The sequence below is a fragment of the Tachysurus fulvidraco genome, chromosome 20 (genome assembly GCF_022655615.1).
Source record: "Tachysurus fulvidraco isolate hzauxx_2018 chromosome 20, HZAU_PFXX_2.0, whole genome shotgun sequence".
NCBI classification, from domain to species: Eukaryota; Metazoa; Chordata; class Actinopteri; order Siluriformes; family Bagridae; genus Tachysurus; species Tachysurus fulvidraco.
The window spans coordinates 2476752-2503006 of record NC_062537.1 but is presented as its reverse complement, the minus strand read 5'-3'; the positions used below and the strand labels follow the sequence as shown (position 1 = coordinate 2503006).

At 42.0% G+C, this 26255-nt stretch overlaps 1 protein-coding gene and 1 long non-coding RNA gene across 2 annotated transcripts in view; one reads left to right on the top strand and one right to left on the bottom strand.

The window, feature by feature from the left end:
* The window catches only part of dscama (Down syndrome cell adhesion molecule a), a 59308-nt gene extending 35637 nt beyond the window's left edge, over window positions 1-23671 (top strand). Inside the window, exons 10-33 of the mRNA XM_027158736.2 lie at window positions 120-239; window positions 1441-1620; window positions 9607-9821; window positions 9967-10063; window positions 10354-10482; window positions 10573-10740; window positions 11453-11523; window positions 11603-11843; window positions 12294-12440; window positions 13939-14094; window positions 14465-14598; window positions 14812-14965; window positions 15153-15270; window positions 15403-15563; window positions 15645-15743; window positions 16316-16504; window positions 16592-16882; window positions 18110-18286; window positions 18392-18422; window positions 19009-19124; window positions 19206-19373; window positions 19455-19652; window positions 20728-21030; window positions 21594-23671. Of these exons, the coding sequence (XP_027014537.1) occupies window positions 120-239; window positions 1441-1620; window positions 9607-9821; window positions 9967-10063; window positions 10354-10482; window positions 10573-10740; window positions 11453-11523; window positions 11603-11843; window positions 12294-12440; window positions 13939-14094; window positions 14465-14598; window positions 14812-14965; window positions 15153-15270; window positions 15403-15563; window positions 15645-15743; window positions 16316-16504; window positions 16592-16882; window positions 18110-18286; window positions 18392-18422; window positions 19009-19124; window positions 19206-19373; window positions 19455-19652; window positions 20728-21030; window positions 21594-21910 (3980 nt within the window). The 3' untranslated portion in view covers window positions 21911-23671. The remainder of the gene's footprint in view (window positions 1-119; window positions 240-1440; window positions 1621-9606; window positions 9822-9966; window positions 10064-10353; window positions 10483-10572; window positions 10741-11452; window positions 11524-11602; window positions 11844-12293; window positions 12441-13938; window positions 14095-14464; window positions 14599-14811; window positions 14966-15152; window positions 15271-15402; window positions 15564-15644; window positions 15744-16315; window positions 16505-16591; window positions 16883-18109; window positions 18287-18391; window positions 18423-19008; window positions 19125-19205; window positions 19374-19454; window positions 19653-20727; window positions 21031-21593) is intronic.
* Window positions 15105-18433, bottom strand: LOC125139788. The gene is made up of 4 exons (XR_007138885.1): window positions 18338-18433; window positions 18097-18243; window positions 15387-15568; window positions 15105-15245 (listed from the first exon to the last, which is right to left on the bottom strand). It is a non-coding gene; the product is annotated as an uncharacterized LOC125139788 (long non-coding RNA).
* Window positions 23672-26255: the final 2584 nt, after the last annotated feature.

The window sequence follows — 26255 nt, the reverse complement described above, 5'->3', positions numbered from 1 at the left end:
TCTTTTAGTGCTCAAACTACTGTATATCAGTGTTCTATGTATTTTGGAAATCAGTTGGAGAAGGTGTGCTTGTGATGAAGCATGTGTTTGTGAAATGTTCTTGATGTTCTTCTGTGTAGTTCCACCAAGATTCACCGTCCAACCCAAAGACCAGGATGGGATCTACGGGAAAGCTGTGATCCTCAACTGTTCTGCCGACGGAGAACCTCGTCCCACTATAGAGTGGAAATACTCCAAAGGTACAATTTACTTACCGAAACACAGTGAGGTTTGTCTCTGATTAAAGCATCAGTAAGGTTCTTCTCTGATTAAAGCAGTGATAAGGTTCCTCTTGGCTTAAAGCATCAGTGAGGTTCTCTAAGTAAAGGAACGGTGAGGTTCTTTTCTGATTAAAGCATCAGTGAGGTTCATCTCTGATTAAAGCATCAGTGAGGTTCGTCTCTGATTAAAGCATCGGTGAGGTTCGTCTCTGATTAAAGCATCGGTGAGGTTCGTCTCTGATTAAAGCATCGGTGAGGTTCGTCTCTGATTAAAGCATCGGTGAGGTTCGTCTCTGATTAAAGCATCGGTGAGGTTCGTCTCTGATTAAAGCATCGGTGAGGTTCGTCTCTGATTAAAGCATCAGTGAGGTTCGTCTCTGATTAAAGCATCGGTGAGGTTCGTCTCTGATTAAAGCATCGGTGAGGTTCGTCTCTGATTAAAGCATCGGTGAGGTTCTTCTCTGATTAAAGCATCGGTGAGGTTCTTCTCTGATTAAAGCATCGGTGAGGTTCGTCTCTGATTAAAGCATCGGTGAGGTTCGTCTCTGATTAAAGCATCGGTGAGGTTCGTCTCTGATTAAAGCATCAGTGAGGTTCTCTGATTAAAGCATCAGTGAGGTTCTCTGATTAAAGCATCAGTGAGGTTCTCTGATTAAAGCATCAGTGAGGTTCTCTGATTAAAGCATCGGTGAGGTTCGACTCTGATTAAAGCATCAGTGAGGTTCGACTCTGATTAAAGCATCAGTGAGGTTCGTCTCTGATTAAAGCATCAGTGAGGTTCGTCTCTGATTAAAGCATCAGTGAGGTTCTTCTCAAATTGAAGGAACAGTGAGGTTCGTCTCTGATTAAAGCATCAGTGAGGTTCGTCTCTGATTAAAGCATCAGTGAGGTTCGTCTCTGATTAAAGCATCAGTGAGGTTCTTCTCTGATTTAAAGCATCAGTGAGGTTCTTCTCTGATTGAAGGAACAGTGAGGTTCTCTGATTAAAGCATCAGCGAGGTTCTTCTCTGATTAAAGCATCAGTGAGGTTCTTCTCTGATTAAAGCATCAGTGAGGTTCTTCTCTGATTAAAGCAGCAGTGAGGTTCTTCTCTGATTAAAGCAGCAGTAAGGTTCTTTATCAATTGAAAGCTTCAGGGCAAAATGACGTTCTCTAATTTTAATTTTGATTGTTCTTGCAGGTGCTGGTGTTCCTCAGTTTCACCCAATTGCACTAAACTCGGGCTACAGGGTCCAACTGCTGAGCAACGGTTCTCTGCTCATAAAGCATGTGCTGGAGGAAGACGCCGGTTACTACCTCTGTAAGGTCAGCAACGACGTGGGAGCCGACGTCAGCAAGTCCATGTACCTCAACGTCAAGAGTAGGTCACGCTGCTGCCTTTGCAATATTATTGTGCTCTTCTGCCTGCAAATCTTATTAGAAAAATACATTAATTATATATGATTACCTTATTAATACACATCAGTACACACTCACAAGGCCACTATAATAGGAACACCTGTACATGTGGCTACAACACATAACATACTAAACCTTGAGGTGGATGAGCTACAACATCAAGTCTGGTTCCACGCCTGTCATGCACAAACATGAATCTGAGGCTATCATGAGCACAGACAAATATTAATAAAAAAAAATTACCTGGTCTTCACCTGTCCAGCTGCATACAGGAGGAGGTGTACGGATGTTCCTATTAAAGTGGCCAGTCAGTGTATCTTTAAAATTATATAATAATACTAGGGTAGTAAGGTGTCTGGATGATGATTATTCCGTTTTTTTGTGCTTAGAGCCACAATTTTGTGGAGTGTGTGTGTGTGTGTGTGTGTGTGTGTGTGTGTGTGTGTGTGTGTGTGTGTGTGTGTGTGTGGTATTTTTACTGTTAGAAGTTAGACAAGGTCACAGGGGTGTAAAGGAAAGAAGCAGCAGTTGTAGCCTGGTGTTATAGAGCTTCTGTCCTACTGTAGCCTTCCAGCACCGTGTGTGAGTGTGTGTGTGTGTGTGTGTGTGTGTGTGTGTGTGTGTGTGTGTGTGTGTGTGTGTGTGTGTGCGTGTGTGTGTGTGTGTGTGCTGTATCTCTGTGCTCAGTAGCCAAAGACTTATCTCCCCTCCATTAAGCCTTGAACTGAAGCAAAGGCAGTCATGTAGAAAAGCGAGCTCTGAGAAAGCGGTCTCTCTCTCTCTCTCTCTCTCTCTCTCTCTCTCTCTCTCTCTCTCTCTTTCTTTCTCCTTATCCCATTCTGCCTTTCATTCTGTCTCCCCTCTCTCCATCTCCTCAGGCTTTATTCATCTCTCCTCCTCACCATCTTTCTCTTTTTTAGTGTTCTCATTTTCTTTTTTACCGTCTTTCTTTCTCACCGCCTCCTTCACGATCATATTCACGTTTAACGTTTCTCTCCCTTCCTCCGTGTCTGTCTATTATGATCTCCCTCTTTATCCATCTATGCTAGTCTTTGTTATTCTTTTTGGGTCTGTCTCTTTCGTCCTACTTTTTCTCAGAGTATTCATCTGTCTCTGTCTTCCTCTCTTCTCTCGCTCTTTTTCTGGACAGCTCGATATGAAGAATTTTCTCAAGAATAAATGTGTCGCACTAGTAGAAATGTGGCTGAAAAAGCACGTGTTATTTGACTTATCTCTCTCTCTCTCACACACACACACACACACACACACACACACACACACACACAACACACACACCTCTTCACCAATCAGTGCAGACTGAATGTAATTGATGACAAAGCAGAATAATCTAGTGTGTCCCCGGTCGCCGAGCTCGCCGCAGGTCCCCGAGGTTCACAACTCTTGTTTTGATTCTTAGCATCGGCGTCAATGAAACCAGAACCTTCCTCGGAGTCCTGACCATTTCTGCTCCGCTGGCTGTATGTCTATCCCTTATGAGGTCCTCATTAAGCTTGACTTTTATATCAGGACTTGGTCCTTCCCAGAGGTTCTTCCCAGAGGGAGGGACAGGATGTCCTCTTACACACAATAAAAACACATAATCGTTTACTGATTTATTTGAAAGATATGTTAGATCTGTACTTTGGGGTCAGTTAGTATGTATTGTAGCAGTGTGTTATGTATTTGAATCTTTGAGATAATCCCAGTTTTGTCCCAATCTATACTTTATGTCAGAATGAGCCACTAGGCTGCAGGGCTCTCAGGTTTTGAAGACAGGCAAGCGTGACATCAACATATACATATATCGACATATCAAAAGGCTCGACTTAGAGCTCCAGGGGAGACGTGCTTGATTCCTGCCCGGTTCCATAGAGACAGCGGTGCGGACAGATAAATAGTCAAAAAGTTTTTCTGCGTGAGAAATACAATGTGTGGCTAAGCGAAGATTAGCTAGCTGCCTGACATGCCATTTTCTGTTTGAGGCAAGAAGCTAGCAAACCAATGTCACATGCTTTGTTCAAAGTAATAAACTGTTATAGGAAACAATGTACATTTCAATCTTGTCATCTCACAACCTTCAAAATATTCAATCCCTCCTTTAGCTTTTCTTTTATGTAGCTTGAAATAGAGTGTTAGCAAGCTTCACGGTTTGAAGCCTGGGTTTGTTTGTATCCATCATAAATGCTAACAAGCACACCGCGGCATGCTAAAATGCATGAAGTGTTACATGATGTCCGCTAATAATCAGTTAACACACAGAGATATGTTTTTAAGATCTACGTTATTTGTTTGTATTTAGCGCTGCAGATGAGGTGGTGTTGGATTTTACAGCTTAGGGTGACTTTAGAAAGGAATAATTGGGTGGTGTTAACGTCTGATTTATTTGGAATTATCCGGTAATATTTATCATAATCCTTAGTTATGTCAGAATAAGCCAGTAGGTGGAATTACTTCACATGAACTAGCCATGATTAGCCCACTACCCTGTAGTACTCATGAAGCTAAGAGAAGAAGCTAAGCTAACACATATCTCACACACACACACTGAGCTTTGAGTGATAAATTGTTACTTGATAGAATTTTTAATTTTTTTTTTAAACAAACATTGAATTTGTTAGTAGCTGTGACTGATTTTGTAAATTAAACTTTTCAAATTGTCTTTTTAAATAAGACCCTCATAACTCCAGGTTTGATTCTGAGCTTGTGTGTGAGTGTGTGTGTGTGTGTGTGTGAGTGTGTGTGTGTGTTTGAGTGTGTGTGTGTGTGTGTGAGAGAGAGAGAGAGAGAGAGAGAGAGAGAGAGAGAGAGAGAGAGAGAGAGAGAGAGAGAGAGAGAGACCCAGTATGAAGGATAAATTGGTTACTGTACAGTAGAAGAATGAATGAATGAATTAAATACCTGCTGTGCACCATCTAGTGGCCTATTGGTGAAATAACACTGCTGTATGTGATCATCAGGCATGCAAAACGCGGCGGCTACATGGCTTTGATAAAAAATGCCAGGAAATAATATCAATAATGCTTATGTATACGCTATAATAATAATAATAATAATAATAATAATAATAATAATAATAATAATAATAATAATAATAATAATGAAGTATAATACCAGCTGAACCAGATTCTCAGTGGTTTATTTCCACTGGTTTAATTCCAGTTACTTCACAGATCTTGATTTTTATGCTCACGCACAGATTGGACTCAATTAGCTCAGAGCATTAGTCCGGCCCTCTAAATCACTTACTTCCCCATCTCATTATGCTAAATGCCGGACTAAATTACACTCTTAATGGTAATTCTTCAATGAACTACCTTTTAAATCTGGCGAATGATGTTCTACTCTCTTGCTTTAAACACACTTGTCTAAAACCCACTGACAAGCAATCATTGTTTATTTAAGTCAGTTAGGACCAATTAGAGCGATTGGGGCTTTTACGAAAGTCTCTTGCCACTGAAACATTTACATAATGGAGCAGCAGATGAGTGGACTTGTCTGTTTCTTTGTACGCTTGCTCTTGTTACGTATTGTGTTCGTTCATTTCATGGCAGACGCTTTTATTCCGATCAGCGTTCGAGCGGAGAGTAGTGATGAATAAAAACCCTGAGGGTGCTGAGGTCACATTTATTAGGATTATTCGACCTGGGTGTTCAGAATTGTTTAAATATGTTGTCTGCATTTGAGGGATGAACATCATGCAACATCCGAATGGTTCTACAGGAAAAAGTTAAATCCACTGACATCTCCACCCACCACCACACCTTTAGCCTAATCAAGCGATAGAAAAACAACACAAAAATTTCTCAACCAAAAGTTCTCAGATTTCATATTTGAGAACTCGGTTTCATCCCCAGATGTCTCCTCATGCCACTGCTGTTCACATTAACAGTATCAGCATGGAAATTATCATTCGCTAACCTTCTGAAGGATAAAAATTCACCTAAATCAATATATTTTCCTGAATTCTGTCACATCAATGTCTGATGTGTTTTCCACAACCAGCAACAAACTGCCTGAGGTGACATGTTGAACTGGCCCAAAGGACTCAGAGACAGAGGTCAAAAACCCATTAAGCGACAGGTCATTTACAGCCCTAATGACCTCATTAATGTCATTAAAATGAAAGGCTGCACTTAATATGGCTTAGATTATGATGAGTTGATTTCTAAATAACCTCTACAAATCAGTCATTACATCAAAACCAACTGCCTAATGACAGCTCCTGAACTCTGAAGGTTTGCCCTGGTGAGAAGCAGATACTTTATATCCTGTAACTTGTGACGTAAGATCTTCATGGATTAGGCCTGTTTGTCCAGCACATTCCACAAATGTACAGTTGATATCTGGGGAACATGGAGGCCAGTTCAACACACTGAGCTCTTTGTCATGTTCTTCAAACCGTTCCTGAACAATGTTGAAGCCACTGCCATTAAATAACACTGCTGCCATGCACGTGTGCAGTTTGTCTTCAGCAATGTTTAGGTACTGTAGGTGCTGAAAGTAACATCCACACGAATGGCAGGTCCCAAGGTTTCCCAGAAGAACATTGCCCAGAGCATGGCTTGCCTTCCACCTATAGTGCTTCCCATCTTTGTGTCATCTCTTCCCCAGGCAAGCAAGATGAAAAAAAAAAAAAACCTGATTCTTCAGACCACCTTCTTTCACCAATCCGTTGTCCAGTTCTGATGCTCACGTGCTCATCGTAAGTTCTTTCTGTGGTGTACAGGGTTCAGAATGGGCACTCTGCAGTTACACAACAAACTGTGGTGCTCTGTATGTTCCTTTACTGTATGTCTCAGCCAGCATTAACCTTTTGTGCTACAGTAGCTCTTCTGTGGGATTTGGATCAGATTTGCTTGATTTCACTCCCCACGTGCAACAGTGAGCTTTGAGCATCCATGACCCTGTCTACAGTTCACCGGTTGTCCTTTCTTTGGAGCACCTTTGGGAGGTTCTAACTCCTGCACACCAGGAACATTCCCCAAGAGCTGTTTTTTTTTAACTGCTCTCCCCCAGATACCCCAGATCCTTACACTTTCCCAACTTTCCTGCTTTCAACAGAACAACTTCATGAATGGACTCTTCACTTGTAGCCTAATATATCTCATGCCATTAACAGGAGATAATAAATGTTCTTCACTTCACCTGTCAGCGGTTTTAATTGAATGCTGCTTATTTTGGGTGTCGTAGAATGAATGAAAACTTAATCTCAGGCGTATTTTCGCCACTATATGAACATGAGCATCAGAAGCTGTGAGCCTCTGAAAATCAATCCTGTGTGTTTGTTCTATTCTTTGTCTCCATTGACATGAGCACAGAGTGAGAGAGAGCACCCGGAGCTTGTTGGCATGGTAACATGTCCAGGTGAAAGGGGGATGGGGCCGGAGGAGGGGAGCCCGGCGCATGGGGGAGATGACTGAAGAAAAACAGGCAGGATTCCATAAGGAGCAAATGCTAAGTAGAGACCACAAACTCCATCATACCCTGGCTAGCGTAGGCTCTTCAGGGCTTCTTTCTTTATTGGAGACCAGTACTAAAGATTCCAGTTACATGTTTTTTAGTATGTATTTAAGACTGGTACTGACAGAAAGTAATGAATCAGGAAATGTTTATGATGTACTTAGCATTAGCATGAAAGTTGAAGCATTGCAAGTTGACATGTTTGGACAGACTGGTGGAATAAAGTGCTGCTGCATTCGGTCTTTATGTAGAGAGGAAGAGATACTCAAATCCTGCTGCACCTCTTTCAGAATTACTATCATTTCAGTCTCTCAGTATAAACAGCTTTTGATTTTCACATTGTTATTGCCAATTTCAAACCCCTTTATTAAAGGCAGGGTCTCAGATTTTTGAGAAATGCTTCAGAAAACTGAGTCGGGCCGAATAATAAACAAAAATCAAAACGAACGTGTAGCCAATGAGCAGAAAGGGGCGGGGCTTGTCGATATGCGGCGGAGAGAGTGTTCAGTGCGCATGTGTGACATTAGCAGAAAGCGGTTTTAGCATTGACATGGAGGATAAAAACAAAGAAAGAAAGCGAAGAAAGGCTTACGATAAGGCAGACACATTTCTTTCCATTAGTTGCCTGGGTTACGTATGTATGTGTGGGCGGAGCTATAAATACAGGGGTGGGACCCATTTGGGTTAGGGGCGTGTTTGTTTTGGTGATTTCAAATGTCGACATTGGCTTTCAAAAATCGGAGACTTTTTTTTTTGCTGTAGTCCAACAGACAGAAGACTGGTTTTAGCCTGAGCAAACACCAGGTGAGTAGACTGAGTACACGCTTTGCCTATCAGTACCTGAAAAGAAGGTGTACACTATGTGCTTGTCAGTCAAAGTAGAGGAGGCGTGGCCTCTGTGCCAATCAGTACCTGAAAAGAAGAAAGTGTGGCCTATATTCCTGTCAGTCTCTCCAGAGGTGTTGTGGCTTGTGTGCCTGTAGGTTCCTGTAAGGCATTGACTTGTCAAAGCACTTTTATTTTATTTCATAAGCATTTCATACTCGATCACCAGTCACCCCTCTGCTGTGCTCCTCCACTGGCTTCCCGGGAGCTGCATGCATCAGATTCAAAACACTTATGCTTGCCTACGAAGCCAAAAATGGACCAGCTCCCTCATACCTTAAAGCTCTTATCACTCCTCACACTGCTCCTCACTCCCTCAGATCTAAAAGCACTGCCCGACTGGTCCCAGCATCTCTGAGTGTATAAGGTAGGAATACAGCAAGACTCTTTTCTGTTCTGGCAACGAGGTGGTGGAATAAACTTCCCATAGATGTCTGAACACTGACATCTTCAAACAAACAGAGTTTTAGGTTGATAGTTTTAGTCTTAGTGAGCCAGTCTGGATAAGGGTGTCTGCTTCCTGTCCTCCTTATTATACACCGGTTTCTCCGTCAGCCTTCTCAGATACCGCATTCACTCATCACAAAGAAATACTCGACACATATATAATTTATACTTTTTTCACAGCTGCGTAGTGATTTTTTTTTTCTCGTTGTTGTCTTTTGCCAGAGGCGAGTACAGGTCGATCCATGCTGCACCGATGTCTGGGAAGCCAATGATTCAGATTAACAGATAAAACACTACATTATATTAAGAATTATCATAGAGTGGTGTTTATCATCAGAAACGACTCACATGACTTGTTGATTAAATGCCTGCCAACGTTAACTAAAGCAAAGTATATGCTAAATATAACTAATGAGAATGATAAATAGAGGAAAGTGATTAACTGTGCATATCCATTTGTGCCTAATAGCTTCTTTCTCTGAGCTATATCTTCTGTACCCTTCTGTTTCATTACAAAGCATCGATATTTCCATTAGACTCCTGTCCCAGTGCCTCGAGGGCGAAGCATTTTAAACTAGGCTGTCGAAAGTCCATCTGCAGTCCTGTGCGAGGGGGAAAAAGAAACAAAAAAGCAGACCCACACAGAGTCATTGTGTTCATAGACTAATCATGAGTCCAGGTTTTCACTTTGGGAAAGTTTAAGAACATTAAGTCTGTTGTTTTCGCTGATTATAAATATATACGTCGTCTATGGGAACAGGTTACAGCTTTAGATTGTGAGAGCAGAATAAAAAAAAAAGAAAAAAAAAGCGGCAACTTCAGACGATTTTTCTGCATGTCTTCATCTAAAAAAGCTTGGGTTGAATAAAAGATGAGCTGTAATTGACTGCAAGCCTAGGCCTGTCATGGTGAATAACATCACACATGCAGCGGCGCATTAAAAGGTTTCCACTATAAAATGGCTGTTTCAGGGTTCAAGAGATGGGGTTGTGTGTATGTGTGTGTATGTTGAGGTTCCCTTGTGTATATATATAGTAAACAGCTAGATATATATTTCAACATCAGACACACACTGACAGTCTGGAACATTCAGATTTAGTACTAATCAGGATCTTCCTGAATCCCTCCCCCTTCCTTCCCACCTGTGTGTCTCTAGTACCAGCCATGATCACTTCGTACCCCAACAACACTCTGGCCACCAAGGGTGAGAAGATTGAGATGAGCTGCAAGGCCCATGGTGAGAAGCCCATCATGGTGCGCTGGGAGAAGGAGGTGGAGAAGGAGAAGCAGTCGCATATCATCAACCCGGACATGTGGAGGCACACGGTCACGGTCAAGAAGGTCGGAGAGGAGGTCATCTCTACTCTGGAGGTATCGCAGTTAGTCCTTGGTGTTTGTCCTATAACCTGCGGTGAATGTGAGGCAAGAGTGACGACTAGTGGATGAAAATAGAATTACAGGAATATCAAGTAAATACTTAATAGTATTTGTTCCTTGTTCCTTATCTGTCCATCAGATCTACCCGACCCTGAGGGAGGACTCTGGATTTTTTTCCTGCCATGCGATCAACTCTTATGGTGAAGACAGAGGCATCATTCAGCTTACAGTCCAAGGTAAAGACCTGAGAAGTTGCTTGATTGGATATTAATGTATTTAAATGCATGTAATCAACTAAAATTATTTGCTATATGATATTTGGTGCTACAGGGCTAATGTGGCTAATGGAAGTCTATCCAAGCCTTGCTGATGTGGTTTTGGACACAGATGTTTACTTTACCTCATAGCTGAAGCTGTATTGTTGTTGGTGGCCATCTTGTAAAAGATATCAGAGTGTCAGTTTATGCATCTACAGTCCCAAAGTGACTCCATTCTCAGAGGCTCTTAATCATTCCTGTGTCCTCAGAGCCACCAGAGCCTCCTAAAGTGGAGATCCGGGAGGTGAAGGAAAGGACCATCGCACTTCGCTGGACTATGGGATTTGATGGGAACAGCCCCATCACTGGCTATGACATTGAGTGCAAGAATAAAACAGGTAAAACATGTATACAGAGAGGTTTCGTGTACATAGAATTAGATATCTACAATACATTTTATACAAGATCATTGTAATATTTTATTACAGCTACTTGGGAAAGAGCTCGCAGGACCAGAGACGTCTCCCCAACACTGAATCTGGCCACCATCATAGAGCTCCACCCTTCATCCACCTACAACATTCGCATGTTTGCCAAGAACCACATCGGGGACAGCGAGCCCAGCAATGAGCTGATGGTCACCACGGACGAAGCAGGTAAACCCACTGTCAGGGAATCTCTTCCTGAAGTGTAACATGCAAATATTAATAACTAGTGATTAGTCCAGATGAACTAGAGGTATGTGTGAAAATGTTTTAAATTAGGCCTAACCCTAAACGCCTCCGCCTTGTGTGTGTGGAGTTTGCATGTTCTCCCTGTGCATCAGGGGTTTCCTCCGGGTACTCCGGTTTCCTCCCCCGGTCCAAAGACATGCATGGTAGGTTGATTGGCATCTCTGGAAAATTGTCCGTAGTGTGTGAGTGTGTGTGTGAGTGATTGTGTGAGAGTGTGTGTGCCCTGCGATGGGTTGGCACTTAGTCCAGGGTGTATCCTGCCTTGATGCCCGATGACGCCTGAGATAGGCACAAGCTCCCCGTGACCCGAGAAGTTCGGATAAGCGGTAGAAAATGAATGAATGCATTCATTCTAGAAGAAATTTTCTAAGCAATTTTCCCACTCCAATCCTACCTCTCAAGAAAATTCTGGGTTCCAGTTATTTTTTCTTCACAAAACGAAATACAGACACTTTTTAGCCATGTTCCTGATTTTACACAGATTTCTTGTCTGTGAATTAAGGGAATTCAGAGCTTCCTAAACAGGAATAATAATGGCATCAGATTTTACTATTACAGAATGATTGGTGCACATAATTTGAATCAAAATATGTTAAGTACTATGAAAATCACAAGATGTATTTCTCTGTTTTAGATCCTGAAGGTCCACCTCAAGATGTGACTCTGGAAGCGATGTCTTCTCAGAGCATCAAGGTCACATGGAAGGTACACAACCCTGTTCTCACATGATATCTTCCTCAGCTTCACAGAAGCACAATAATTAAGCCTCATTGTTTCTCATCAGGCTCCTCAGAAACACCTCCAGAACGGTATGATCAGAGGCTATCAGGTGTGCCACAGGGAGCACTCGGTGAACGGAAGCCACCAGTTCATCTGCCTGAGCATGGAGAGCACGGGAGAGACAGAGACGCTTACCCTGAACAACCTGAAGAAGTTCACACAGTATGAGGTGGTGGTTCAGGCGAGCAACAGCGCAGGACCAGGACCTGCCTCCAGCGAAGTGCGAGTGACCACCATGGAGGATGGTAGGACACACTGAGATTCTGCTTAAATTTACACAGAGTGACTTAGATGTGCTGTAGGATCCAGTAGATAAATGAGCTGGAAAATTTCCACTAGTTTCCTCAGGTCTCACTGATGCTCCCGAACTGCTGTTGGTGTAGTAGCAGCAGTGGAGATGTGCTGCCATCTTCTGGATGTGTTTTGTAATGTCTCTGCTCCAAAGGACTTGAAATATCATTGTGTTCATCTATCTATCACTCTCTCCATATCTCCTTCTTCTCTTTTAAGTACTCTTTCTTTCTTTCTTTCTTTCTTTCTTTCTTTCTTTCTTTCTTTCTTTCTTTCTTTCTTTCTTTCACTGTCTCCACATTTCATCTGATACTGAACACTTCTACTCCTTTCTACTTGTATGTGGTGAATCTGTGTGTGAATACCGATAGTATACTGTTTTCTTTTCCCCTCACGCTGCTCAGTACCCAGCAGAGCTCCAGAGAAAGTCACAGCAACGGCTACGTCCCCTGAGACCATCTCTCTGTCATGGTCGACTCCCGCCCGTGAAGCGCTTAATGGCGTTCTGCAGGGCTTTCGCATCATCTACTGGGCCAATCTACCCGACGGAGGTAGGGAATAGTGCCAATGAGTGCTAATGCAGCTCACTGTTCTTCCACAGGGTTGTGGTTTAGAAATATTCCGAGGTAATATTATTGCTTGAATTAGTACTATCTAAGCATAAACCTCAGCTAACCTCAGTAAGTTAGCAGATGTATTTATAGACACTTTGTTAAGTGTAATTAAAAAGCATAAACATATGAATTACATTGTGTTAACTTATGTTACGTTATGAAACCCGTCTTTCAGCCGCAGTTCTTAGGTTGTGTTCATTGGGGTAGGTGGGACATACATTGTCTCCTCTGTCAGTCACAGTGTTTACTAGTCAATCACTGGCTTTTGTGAACTCAAGTATTTGGAAGAGGGTAGAAAACACTCCTCCTGCTCCTCCTCCTCCTCCTCCCTCCTCATTCCCCAAGAGTGTTACTCTGCCGTGTGACAGCACAAGCAGCATAAAGTGGTTGTCATGTAATAGTGGAGAGCTGAATGATGAGCGGGAATAGACAGGTGACCAAAATAAACTGTACTGTTAAAGTATTTCATTAATACCGCTGATGGTGTTGTTACAAGCACCGTGACCGCTGTCTTGCAATGCTGCACACTAGGGGGCAGCACTTCCCCTTCCCTCCTGCGAACCAGTACCAGTGCCTGTTAATTATTAACGTAGCTACATTACAGCACATATATATAGTCACACATCCCGATTAAGTCTGTATGGATAAATAGATTGAACATTAATCACTGAATCTCATTGCTTTTCTTCAGCACCGTGCAACTTTTTTTTAAACTGTCTATAAATGTCAAATTGACTGTTCACTTATTTCTCTCTAGCTCTTAAAATACTGCATTAAAGCCTCAGATATATCTACAAACACAGAGAAGAAATATTCCTTAATCCGCCGCCTTAGACCAAGCAATTTGTTTTTAGATTGCCTCATTATAAGACTGCAGGCTTTAACACGCGCAGAGAGAAAACGATATTCAAGGAAGAGGAAAAGGAGTGCGATGGATAGATAGATAGATAGATAGATAGATAGATAGATAGATAGATAGATAGATAGATAGATAGATAGATAGATAGATAGATAGATAGATAGACTTAAATTATTTAAAGGTAACAAAGAAATGCTAACAAATAAATCTTAGCAGGCTACTCTGTTATTTTTATAGATCGGTGACACAATAGCCACGCCCATTCTATTTCTATTGGCTCACAAAATTGAGGATGTTTTAATCATGAAGTGAAAGCCCTTTATATAAATCCATGCCCTTCGTCTTTCAGTGAATAGCCTTTTTCCACTAGAGTTTTAGTTCTAGTCTTCACATAGAAGCTACAGCTTTGGCACCTCTGCAAGCACTGCTCCAATAATGTCCTTCTCCTGAACAGGAAGTAAAATGATATTTAGGAGCCAAAGATATTCAGTATCGTCCATGCGGACTGTTTTTTTTGTTTTGTTTTGTTTTTTGTGCGTATTGTGCTTTATCTGGTGTACTTGTTAAATCCTTCAGAGCTGGGTGAGATCAGAAACATCACCACTCTTCTGCCTCCTCTCGAGCTGGATGGTTTGGAGAAATTCACCAACTACAGCATTCAGGTGCTGGCTTTCACCCGGGCCGGAGACGGCGTACGATCCGAGCAGATCTACATCCGCACCAAAGAGGACGGTAAGTCCACAATATCTTTCTGCTTAAAACCAACACTGGTACTTTTTTTTTATACTGTTTTAAATGTAATATTAACAATAATATTAACTCTTAATCCAAAATGACGTTAAATCACTAAACAAAGATTTGTATTTGTAAATATTTGTAAATCTGGTGGAACCCATTGAGGTTTTAGTCGTTTCTTATTTCATTTTATAAACAGACAGAATAATAAGAAGGAGACATGCTACGATAAACCAGATGGTTGCAACAGTGCTTGGACCCGTAAATCTTGCTGCAAGCCGTGATCAATGTGTACTGTAAACTAAACTAACTTTTTTGCCATTTGGTTCTTTTCTTTTTTTTTTCCTACTTCTCTTTACCTCTCTAGTTCCAGGTCCACCAGGTGGTGTGAAGGCTGCAGCAGCAACCAACTCGGTGGTGTATGTTTCCTGGCTTCCGCCACTCAAACTAAATGGCGTGATCAGGAAATACACAGTGTTCTGTTCCAGCTTGTACCCCACAGTATGTGCCTAAGAAGTGTCCACACAAACACACATACTATGCTTCTCAGTAATTAGCGATATAAGCACACATTGTCGAGTCCTCGCGAGTTCGGAGACGTACAGTAGTTGTAAATCTTAACCACGTCTTTGCGGTCTTTCTGGTCTCTGGTTGGCAGCTGCAGGTGTGTTAATGTATCATATCTAACCTCATCTGTGTTTCTTATTTCTAAAGGTGGTAAGCGAGTTCGATGCTGCTCCTGATGAATTCCTCCACAAGGTGCAGAATCTGAGTCGGAACAGAAAATACAGCATCTGGGTGATGGCAGTGACCGCAGCGGGCCGCGGGAACAGCAGCGAGGTCATCACAGTCGAACCGCTTGCTAAAGGTGTGTGACGGTGTTCCGGTGAGATAATAAGGTTCATCTTTACTAGATTTTATGCAAACATTCCTAAACCTGAAAACCTTCACCGTACAGAAAAGCATGGTGGTAGTTTAATTATCAACCGATTAAGCCTTTATGATCGATTTAATAGTCAGTTGTTTATTATATTGGTGTGGTCTGTGCTGTGCAGCTCCTGCCAGGATCCTCACATTTAGTGGTACAGTGACAACGCCGTGGATGCGAGACATTATCCTGCCATGCAGAGCTGTAGGAGATCCACCACCTACAGTCAAATGGATGAAGGAAAGGTAAACAGATAAACCCTGAGCATCAGTGATGCTGTAGCACAAAACACTGAGCAGCATATCGATCACTTGTGGATACTGATCGCCAGTATGATTGGTATGTTACAAAAATGTCATACCCTTGTGTCTCGTCAGCGGGAGCCCAGGCCCGGCTATCCTCGACGGAAGGCGTAGCATCCACGGAAACGGCAGCTTCGTCATCAAAACCGTGAAAGCTGAGGATTCTGGGTACTACACATGTGTCGCCAGCAATAACTGGGGCACTGATGAAATAACGCTAAACCTGCAGGTGCAAGGTAAGCTGGGGAAAATGGGGAGGACAAAAGAAAAAGTATCAGGAGCAGAATTATGAATTTCACATCAATGCACACGTTCAGTCCCTCCAGATCAGCCTCGTCTCACGGTGACCAAGACGACAACCACGTCTATCACACTGTCCTGGATACCAGGGGACAACGGCGGGAGTTCCATCAGAGGTATGTGTGAATAAAATCTTTGAGAATAGCTGGTTTTAAAACTTTTATTTATCAGAACAAATTCCATGTCCCAAATGACAACAATAATTATAATAACAATAATAATTTAATTTTATTGTTTTGTGCAAACACGTTTAAAAGAACTAAAACCTGTTTTTTTATGACCTCTTGTGGTCAATCCTGGTATAACATGTTAAACGTTACGTAGCATCTCCCTTAAAGAAAATGCTGCTCTAAATAAAAATAAGGGAAAAAGTCAGTTCCCAGTACAACATATATTTCCCAGACATTTTGAATCGAATAGCAAGTGCTTGAAAATCTTCTGTAAAGTTTTTGAGAGCACCTTAAAGAGTTTGTGTAAATTTATACATGACTTGATATGTGAACCTCAGTCTATCATATTTATGAACATTTATGTTGGAAAATTAAAAAAAAAGAAACACAGATTCCTGATTAAACAAATTTCACAACCAGGTCAATAAATTTGTCCATTACTCAAGCAAATAAACGGTTAATACCTTGGACTAGAGCTGTCTTTATGCAGCTGTTGTTCTTACTGTCTCTGTGTTCAGGTTACATTCTGCAGTATTCGGAGGACAACAGCGAACAGTGGGGCAACTTTCCCATCAGTCCCAGCGAGCGTTCATACCGTCTGGAGACTCTGAAGTGTGGCACCTGGTATAAGTTCACCCTTACAGCCCAGAACGCTGTGGGGCCAGGCCGTATCAGTGAGATAATAGAAGCAAAGACTCATGGGAAAGGTGTGTCATATATGTAAACACACACACACACACACACTTTGGATAAAACTAATATACTAAACACATTTAGTTTTCTTTTTCCTCCAGAACCTCAGTTCTCCAAAGAGCACGAGCTGTTCACAAGCATTAATGCCACCTGTGTGCGACTCAACCTGATTGGCTGGAACGACGGCGGCTGTCCGATCTCATCATTCACCCTGGAGTATAGACCTCTGGACAGTGCGGTGTGGACCAAAGCCCAGCGCACATCACTGACAAAGAGCTACACACTGATGGATCTGCAGGAGGCCACATGGTATGAGCTGCAGATGAAGGTGTACAACAGCGCCGGATTGGCCGAGAAACGGGTCAAATTCTCAACGCTCAACTACGACGGCAGTAAGTAGGATTTACATCAAGCTGGAGAGCAACGTTACAGCTCAAGGACTTTAAGATGGAATTTTTTGAAAGTGCATTGCATTAAATTTCATTCAAAAAAGTAAATAAACATAAAAACTTGTTAGGTGTCATAGGGTTTGAATTGCATAAAAATTTCATTCATTTCATTTTCTACCGCTTATCCGAACTTCTCGGGTCACGGGGATCCTGTGCCTATCTCAGACGTCATTGGACATCGAGGCAGGATACACCCTGGACGGAGTGCCAACCCATCGCAGGGCACACACACTCTCATTCACTCACACACTACGGACAATTTTCCAGAGATGCCAATCAACCTACCATGCATGTCTTTGGACCGGGGGAGGAAACCGGAGTACCCGGAGGAAACCCCCAAGGCACAGGGAGAACATGCAAACTCCACACACACACAAGGCGGAGGGGGGAATCGAACCCCCAACCCTGGAGGTGTGAGGCAAACGTGCTAACCACTAAACCACCGTGCCCCCCTTGCATAAACATAGGAAATGAAATCCATGTTATTGAGTTATTATAATATAAAACAACAAAAATAACACTAATAATAATTCTTAGTAGCATTTTGATCTATTTATTAAAAAAAATAATTGTATGAATTTAGCACAGAAACCTGAAATATTTATTATTAAAAGATGTATTTATTATTAGTATCACTTAGTGGCTGAAGGGTATAAGGCTCGGTGGCTGTGTAGCACATCCTCCTGCACTTCACGCCATGCGACTGGACAATTATATGCGTTCCCCTCAGACAGTAACCCTAAGCTCTGCAGCCAGAATGAATTTCTCAGCCTTGTGACCGATTTTCTCATCGGGGACCAGTGTGTAATCACCAAGCCAGGGTTCCTCTCAGAGGTCCAGCCCTCGGCCGTGCTCCGAATTTAACCTTGGAAAAATCGCTGAAAGTGCTCTGTTCATCTGTTTTCGGTGTGGCTTCGGTCCGCTGGGCCTTAGTGCCCATTTCTGCAGAAGGTCATGTACTGTTGATTAAACTTCCTGCCATAAATAAGTTGATAAAAATGTTGCAGCATTTATATCAGCTCATGGGAGAACATGGTAGACTGTTTTAATAAAGCAATAAACAATCAAATGTCCATTCAGTCATAAAAGACAAAATATCCACCAAAAAAAATTATTCATATAATTAAATTATTTTAACCTCAGCTGTGTGTTCTTACCTAACCTGTCTAGGCACCATTCCACCCCTGGTGAAGACTGCAGTAAAGAACCCAGTGAAAAAGAGCAACAATGAGAGCATGAAGATGATGGTGACCATTTCATCCATCCTGGTGGGCATGGTCTTTCTCTTCATCCTGCTGATGGTGCTGAGGAGGAGGAGGAAAGAGCAGAGGCTGAAGAGGCTCAGGGGTAAGAGCTGCTTACATTTAGTAGCGATTATGATATGTTGTAAGTATGTACCGTTTATGAAAATCAAGATTGCTTGATATTTGTTGCTTTTCGTTTGTTTGCTAGATGCAAAAAGCTTGGCAGAGATGCTCATGAGGTAAGGAAACATCTGAGAGAGAGAGAGAGAGAGAGAGAGAGAGAGAGAGAGAGAGAGAGAGAGAGAAATTAATTATTGTTAGTAAGGTCCTGCTTCATAGTAAAGATCTGAAACTGTAACTGTCAGTGGTGCAGAGAAAAAAACCCAAATGCAAGATAGCGTAAAAATTAATAACTAAAACAAACACAAAACAGGAACACAGACAAAACCAGACATGACACAAGATGACAAGAGACGACAAGGATTCCGCACCACCATAGGCAATGTGGCACGGTTAAATACAGAAGACAATTAACACATCAGGAACTGGTGTGCAGAGGCAGGGAGGAAGAGGCAGGGGCGGGGCAGACATGTGACACAGAACATAAACGAAAGCACCTGGCCAAATATCTGGGCTGGATCCTTACAGTAAGTAACTAAGTAGGTTTCTGAAATCAGGACCTAGCTAGTGAAGCTTCTCAGGAATATTTTCAGGAATGTTTTTTCCACTGTTAGAACTGATTTTGGTTACCAAGCCATTGCTCCGGTTGCTGTTCCCTAGGAATACTCCAGAAACTGACTGTGCATCTGCTCTGTTTCCTCTCAGCAAAAACACACGGCCATCAGACACTCTGAACAAGCAGCAGCAGACGCTCCGCATGCACATCGACATCCCCAGAGCTAAGCTCCTCATCGAGGAGAGAGACACCATGGAGACCGTGGGTGAGTCCTCTGCTCCTCATCATCTCCATTACTGCAATCTTACTAAAGCTGTTATGTCTAATGCTGAGGCTTTTGTGACAGACGACAGATCGACCGTGCTACTCACCGAGAACGATTTCGGGGAACCCGCCAAGCAGAAAACAACCACAGCGACACACACAGTCCACTACCAGTCACTGACTCAGGCCACGGGACCTCTGGTGGACGTCTCAGACGTTCGGCCTGGGACGAGCAAAAGCAGTCTGTCAAGTAAGAAAAAAAATTCTATCTTTTTACACTCACGTGTATGAGCTGTACTGTGACTGAACGAAACTACTGTTACACCATCAGACCCCACAGCACGGCGCGCGGCTAAACCGGGTCCTGCCGCACGAAGCCGCTACGCTAGTCAGTGGACGCTGAACCGTCCTCATCCGCAGGTCTCCACACACACGCTCAGCACGGACTGGAGGCTGGGAACACCTAGAGTTCCCGGCTCTGTGGACAAAGAGAGTGACAGCTACAGCGTCAGTCCATCTCAGGACACAGGTTAGAGATCTTCATGATGTTCCTCAGACATTTTGCATTTTTGATAAAGCTGAAAATGCAGATTGATTTTTAACACGAGGGATTTCCTCATAAAGTTGACTCTAGCTTAATATTCATTACTGAGTGCTAAGCATTCAGTGTTAATCAAAACAGCCAATAGTTCCCTAGATTTCTGAAAGAATGTATTTGTAGCCTTTCCCCAATATATGCTAATATATGCTAACAATGGAGTCTCACATGCTAACACTAGCTTCCTATATAACATGATCTCCATAAACCCTTGAAATGTTTAGCACTAATAACATTAGTGCTATCTAACACTGACACGTTAACATGTTGGAGACTTTATAAGTCACGTTAATACATTTCAATGCTAACACTAGCTTGCTATCTAAGATAAGCTAACCTGATAGGATTTCTAGCAACATTTAGGAGTATGACCTCATCATCATCATCATCATCATCATCATCATCATCATCATCATACTAGCTCAAAAAAAGGTCCTATGTTGAACATGAGGTGGCTTTAGCCATAGCTAACACTAGTTATCTACGATGAGCTAACCTGACAAGTCATATTTTAAGTGTCAGTAATCAATACTATCGATTTTTAACGTCATAATTGAGAGGATTTAGAAGTAATAAATGTTTTTAGTGGTCCCTGATGATATTCGACTAACTAGTGAAGTCCAGGATGATTCCAGAAAATATCTATAAATTTCCTTTCTTAATAATAAGATTCCATGAACTTCACTTCACTAGTAAGAGCTAACCTGATCGGATATCTAAAAGAAATTTTTACACCCAGTTGATAAATGGTCATCGATAATGCTAACATGAGTTAGGCGTCAACATCTAAGAGGATTTTTGTGATATCCATTAATGTTTGCAGTGTTCTGTGCTAACACAAGCTATCTATCTAGATTGGTTTAAATTGACAGGATATCTGAGAGGATTTTCTTAATGCTAATGCTAGCTAGCTAACACAAGTGAACAAATTTTAAGTCATGAAATAACTTAACAGTTTTAATCAGGCCTTGAAAGGATAGCTTCGTGTGTTCTGTGCTGTGTCCAGACCGTGCCCGTAGCAGCATGGTGTCCACGGAGAGCGCCTCGTCCACCTATGAGGAGCTGGCGCGAGCCTACGAGCATGCCAAGATGGAGGAGCAGCTCCGGCATGCCAAGTTCACCATCACCGAGTGCTTCATCTCGGACACATCCTCTGAGCAGATGACGGCGGGAACCAACGACTACACGGACAGTCTGACGTCCAGCACGCCCTCCGAGTCGGGCATATGCAGGTTCACGGCTTCGCCTCCCAAACCTCAGGACGCATGCAGGGTCATGAACATGGCCGTGCCTAAAGCCCACAGGCCAGGTGAGTATGATGTAGGGATGAAATGGTAAAACACTACAAATTATTTTTATGTATCAATTTATTTCCTCTCTCTCTCTCTCTCTCTCTCTCTCTCTCTCTCTCTCTCATATATATATGTATGTATGTATGTATATATATATACACACACACACACACACACACACAAACACACATTAAATTGCACATGGTGTAATTGTGTTGTTTACACCCACTGTCCACTTTATTAGGAACACAGTTGCTCATTCATGCAATTATCCATTCAGCCAATCACATGGCGGCACTGCAATACACAATAATCATGCATATTCAGGTCAAGGGATTGATCCAAACATGAAAAAAGTGATCTTGGTGACTTTAACCTGTGGCGTGTTCCATGGGATCCAGTGAGCATTAGATCTGCAGGTAGATGCACCTTGTTGAGAGAGGTCCAAGGTTAAGGGACCGGTTCAAGCTGAAAGGAAGATTTCCAGTGTCTGTTGGTTTATCAATGTTTCTGTGAAGTGATCTTTACTTGCAGCTTCATAGTTGATCAGATTTGCGTGTACTCTTTGTGCCGCCTGCAGGGGGCGAGCTGGTGCACCTGCCGCCATACTTGCGCATGGACTTCCTGCTGAACCGGGCCGCATCGGGCCTGGAGCCACAGAAGAGCCGGTCCCTGAAGCGGCCGAGCCTGGTGCCGGTGCCGGTGGAGGTTCCTGCAGCCCGGGAGGCGCAGCAGTGGCAGCCCAGCTCCGGCGCCTCCACACTGCCTCAGAGAGAAGCCAGCTCGGACTTGGCTCAGGCTGCCAAGCTCAGCACGTCGCAGGAGTCCCTCTTAGACTCTCGGGGACACTTAAAACAGAGCAGCAATCCCTACACCAAGTCCTACACACTGGTATAACCCAGAAGACATGGACCGGACACACACACACAAACACACACACATACAGCAAAAAAAAGAACTCATCACACAGTTGTACATAGAGGCCTTTCCTCACCGGAGGGCCACTGCCGATTCCTTACTTTCTTTTACGCTTTTTTAAACACATGGATTCACTTTTTCAAAAAACAAGAAGAAAAAGAAACACACTCCATATGGGAGATTGCCAACTTGATTAATTATTATTATTATTATTATTATTATTATTATTATTATTATTATTATTATATGTTAGCATTTAGTGTGCACTATGATGACTGGGAGCCCATTTTTTTCTACCGAACTTTATTTGTGTAATTTAATTAATATCAGAACACGGAATGATTACTCCAGAGAGAAAGAGAGAGTGTGTGATCACCACTGGTTCCAGAGTTGTCACTGTTTTCAGATTTTTAACATTTAAAAGTTTCACATTTTCTTATGGGTGCATGGGGAGTGACCGCTAAAAATGACAATGATGAAGATAAAGATAAATCTGAAATAGAGAAACTGCCGGGAGTCGATCCGGCTTTAAGATTTTTTTTTCTTGTTTTTTTTTTTTCACTATAAAATGATCAAATGTAAAGATTTAGTATTCTTATGATTATAAATTAATATATGAATAATATATATTAAATGAGAAAAAAAATCACCTTTATTTGTGGGTATTACAGGGAAAAGTTTGGATTTTGATCAATTAATAAAAGTCCTTTAGTCACATATTTGCACATATATATGGTTTTAGGAAAAAGTTTCGAGTCTCGGTTGCTGAGTATTTGTGTCCCACTGAGTTTCTGATGGTGCAATATGGGTTATGAAGAAGAAGAAGAAGAAATAACGGAAATGCTTTCTGCTGTACTGTAATCGAAAACCTATGTTGTGTATGAGTTGAAGGGGCGGGTCGGGTCGGGTCGGGTCGGGTCGAACTGATCCTGATTATTCAGGTGTAAATTACCACCGGGTGTTTACAAGGTAACCGTTCACCACATGCCCGGGGAGACGTCCCGCCTCCCGCTGCACTAGGCAAACTCTGCTTATTAACCCCACCTCCTTTACCCTTTCCCTTCCCCACCCCTGTACGCCGCACTAGGTTGTGTCTGCAGGGCACTGCACTCTCTCGTCTTCGCTAGATTTATTTTTGCTGCATTGCAGTGAGGCTCCTCTACAGGGAAAAGAAACACTGAGACAATCCGAAAAGATTCCCCTTAAAGAAACGCAAACGCGAGGCTGTGGAAGTCTAGGAGAAGGCGTGGCTCTGTGCGACGAGCTGCGGCTCTGCATCAGACTCGCAGCTCGGTCTTGCAGAGCACCAGGGATGACTGAGCTGCCGGTATATTTGCTCAGATGAATCTGTTCCCCCTCCTCTTCCTCATATTTGGTTTTGCTCATTATACGGATGGTTTTGTTGGACTGTTTTGTTTTGAACAGGCTGTGTCACTCCAATAAAGATTTCCCATGCACTTCCAATTGATTAATAAAAGGCTGTTCCCCAACGAGAGCTCTCCGTCTGCTGTGGATAATAAGTTTAAAGAAGGGATGTGGAAAAACTGGAACGGGTGGGTTTTAATCATCATTAGCATAGGCACACATTTATCTAATTTTACCCAACATGGAGTTATATCGTTAACGTTAGCAATAATGAGTTCAAAATTATTTGTGGTGGAAAATAAAGGAGGGAAAAAGCACAATTCTAGACTGTTTTGATAAACTTCATGAAGCCTTATGATGCTGTTTTGCCTGGCACGAGTCAGATTTTCTGCTTAATTAACACTAATTAACATTAGTGCTGGGGGGCATGGTGGCTTAGTGGTTAGCATGTTCACCTCACACCTCCAGGGTTGGGGGATCGATTCCCACCTCCGCCTTGTGTGTGTGGAGTTTGCATGTTCTCCCCGTGCCTCGGGGAATTCCTCCGGGTACTCCGGTTTCCTCTCCCGGTCCAAAGACATACATGGTAGGTTGATTGGCATCTCTGGAAAATTGTCCGTAGTGTGTGAGTAAATGAGAGAGTGTGTGTGTGCCCTGTGATGGGTTGGCACTCCGTCCAGGGTGTATCCTGCCTTGATGCCCGATGACGCCTGAGATAGGCACAGGCTCCCCGTGACCCAAGAAGTTCGGATAAGCGGTAGAAAATGAATGAACATTAGTGCTGGGAATTCTGGAGTCAGGTACTCAGCCACACAGCTTGTAAACCATTTTCTTCCTAGTGTTTTGTTCAGATCGAGCAGTTTTTTTTTGTCTCAAAAAAATAACGATGTACGAGAACATTAAAGGTGTCGCACTAAACGTGCCATAAATCACTGCTAAGTTTACAACAACTTAAAAACGAGTCTCTTTATATGAAAGAACTTAATCAAACGTATGATATAAATCTATACAAACTTATAAACTATACAAATTTATAAACAATTTAATTTGAATCCCGCTCAAGCAATGTGTAATGAACTAACTGCTTAAGAAATGAATTCATTCGACTATATGTGTGTCAGAAATCGCTGCACTGAAGAACTGGATAAGTTCAGAAGAAGATATTTACAATATAAATCAGACGGTAAGAAATTTTCTGTCTTACTTCACTCTTCCTATCATAAATATGGTTTGGTTGCCATGGTAACTGATACAACCACACAAACTAAACTAAAGTTAGTAAAAAAACAACAACTTGTATGCAAATTGTATGTGACAGCAATATGCACACGGTTAGATTATTTATAATTAGTATCTGGTGTATAAAAATTGTAAAGGTTTCACAGTCGAGTTTAAATCCACTCATGCACTCACTCTTATTCTTCAACTCATTTGTTTATTTAATCACATATAACTTATTTCTATTAAGTCTGAATCCGACAACAGAGATATGTTACCAGCGTCACACTGTGAATTGGTTTATTCTCTCCTAAATTAAAGCTTCCACTCACCAATGCACTGAATCTGCAGCTCTATCAGACTGGAGTGTGTTTTATGAGGTCGGCAGACGCAGACGCACAGATAGCAGGAGAATGAAAGGTCAGCAACGTTGTGATTTAGTGGTGAAGCTTGTGTTCCTGGAGGATGGCGCATTCATTTTTTCTTTCTTTCTTTCTTCCCTTTTTCTTTCTTTCTTTTCATCTTTCTTTCCTTCTTTATATCCTTCTTCCTTTCTTTTCAGCTTTCTTTCTTTCCTTCTTTGTCTTTCCTTCTATTCATCTTTCTTTCTTTTTTCTTTCTCTTATTTCTTTCTTTGCGTCTTACTTTCCTTCTTCCCTTTTTTCTTTCTTTCTGTTCAACTTTCTTTACTTCTTTATTTCTTTCTTCCTTTCATTTCCATCGTTCTTTCTTTCCTTCTTTCTCCCTTTCTATCCTTCTTTCTTTCCTTCTATACATCTTTCTTTCTTTCTTTCTTTCTTTTCTTTCCTCTGCCGGTCGCATTTGCCATCAAACACGGTTTTGTGCTCCTAAATCACGCGTGTCAGCATAATGAGGAAATGTATAACTCTGTGTGACAAGTGCATCTCCATCGCTCTCCTCGGAAGAGCGCAGCAAATTAAGCAGGTCGGCGGTGATTTACACACTGTCACTCCTCTCCACTATTAACCACCGTTGTAAATAATAGCTGATGTGCCACTTCAGGGCCTTCGGATGTTCCGAGAAGTGCCAAGCTGTCAGGACAGTATTTTACACCTGCTTTATCTCTTTTAATCGCACCGTGTTCAAAAGTCACACAAAGCAATCAGTGGGTAAATGGGGAAATGTTACGCTAACCTACATTTGTGAGGTCCAGCTAAAAAATGTAGCTAACATGGCTAAACAGCTATGACAGTCAGCTATGATATTCCGATACATATGTTTATGATATTCCTTTTATGATGTTCAGTAGTCAGGAACTGCTTGCTGGAAGAAAAAACTCTTTAAAAGTGATTCCATATTAAAGAGAAATAACTCGATTTAAAAAAGCAGTATATGTTAAATTATTATCCTTAAAAATGATTCTTACCTGCTCAATGTGTTTTGTGACACTTAAACACATCTATTGTGTAATAAATATTTTAAACTGACGTTAATTGTATACTTTTTTAAATGTCAAATCTCATTTTAAACTGGATTTTTAACACCTTATGATACAATGAGATTAAAAAAATGACCAGATGCATAAAACATCTACCGGTCCATGAATCTGAATCACGCTCCTCCTCCTCCTCCTCCTCCTCCTCCTCCTCAGTACAGGCTCAGGTAAGGGGGTGTGGTCTAAAGTTTGAAGCTTGAATATGTTAGAAATGTTTCGGATGATAGCATAATTCACAGTTTGTTTCGATAAAACACACGTAAGATGAGATGACACTTATGTTTT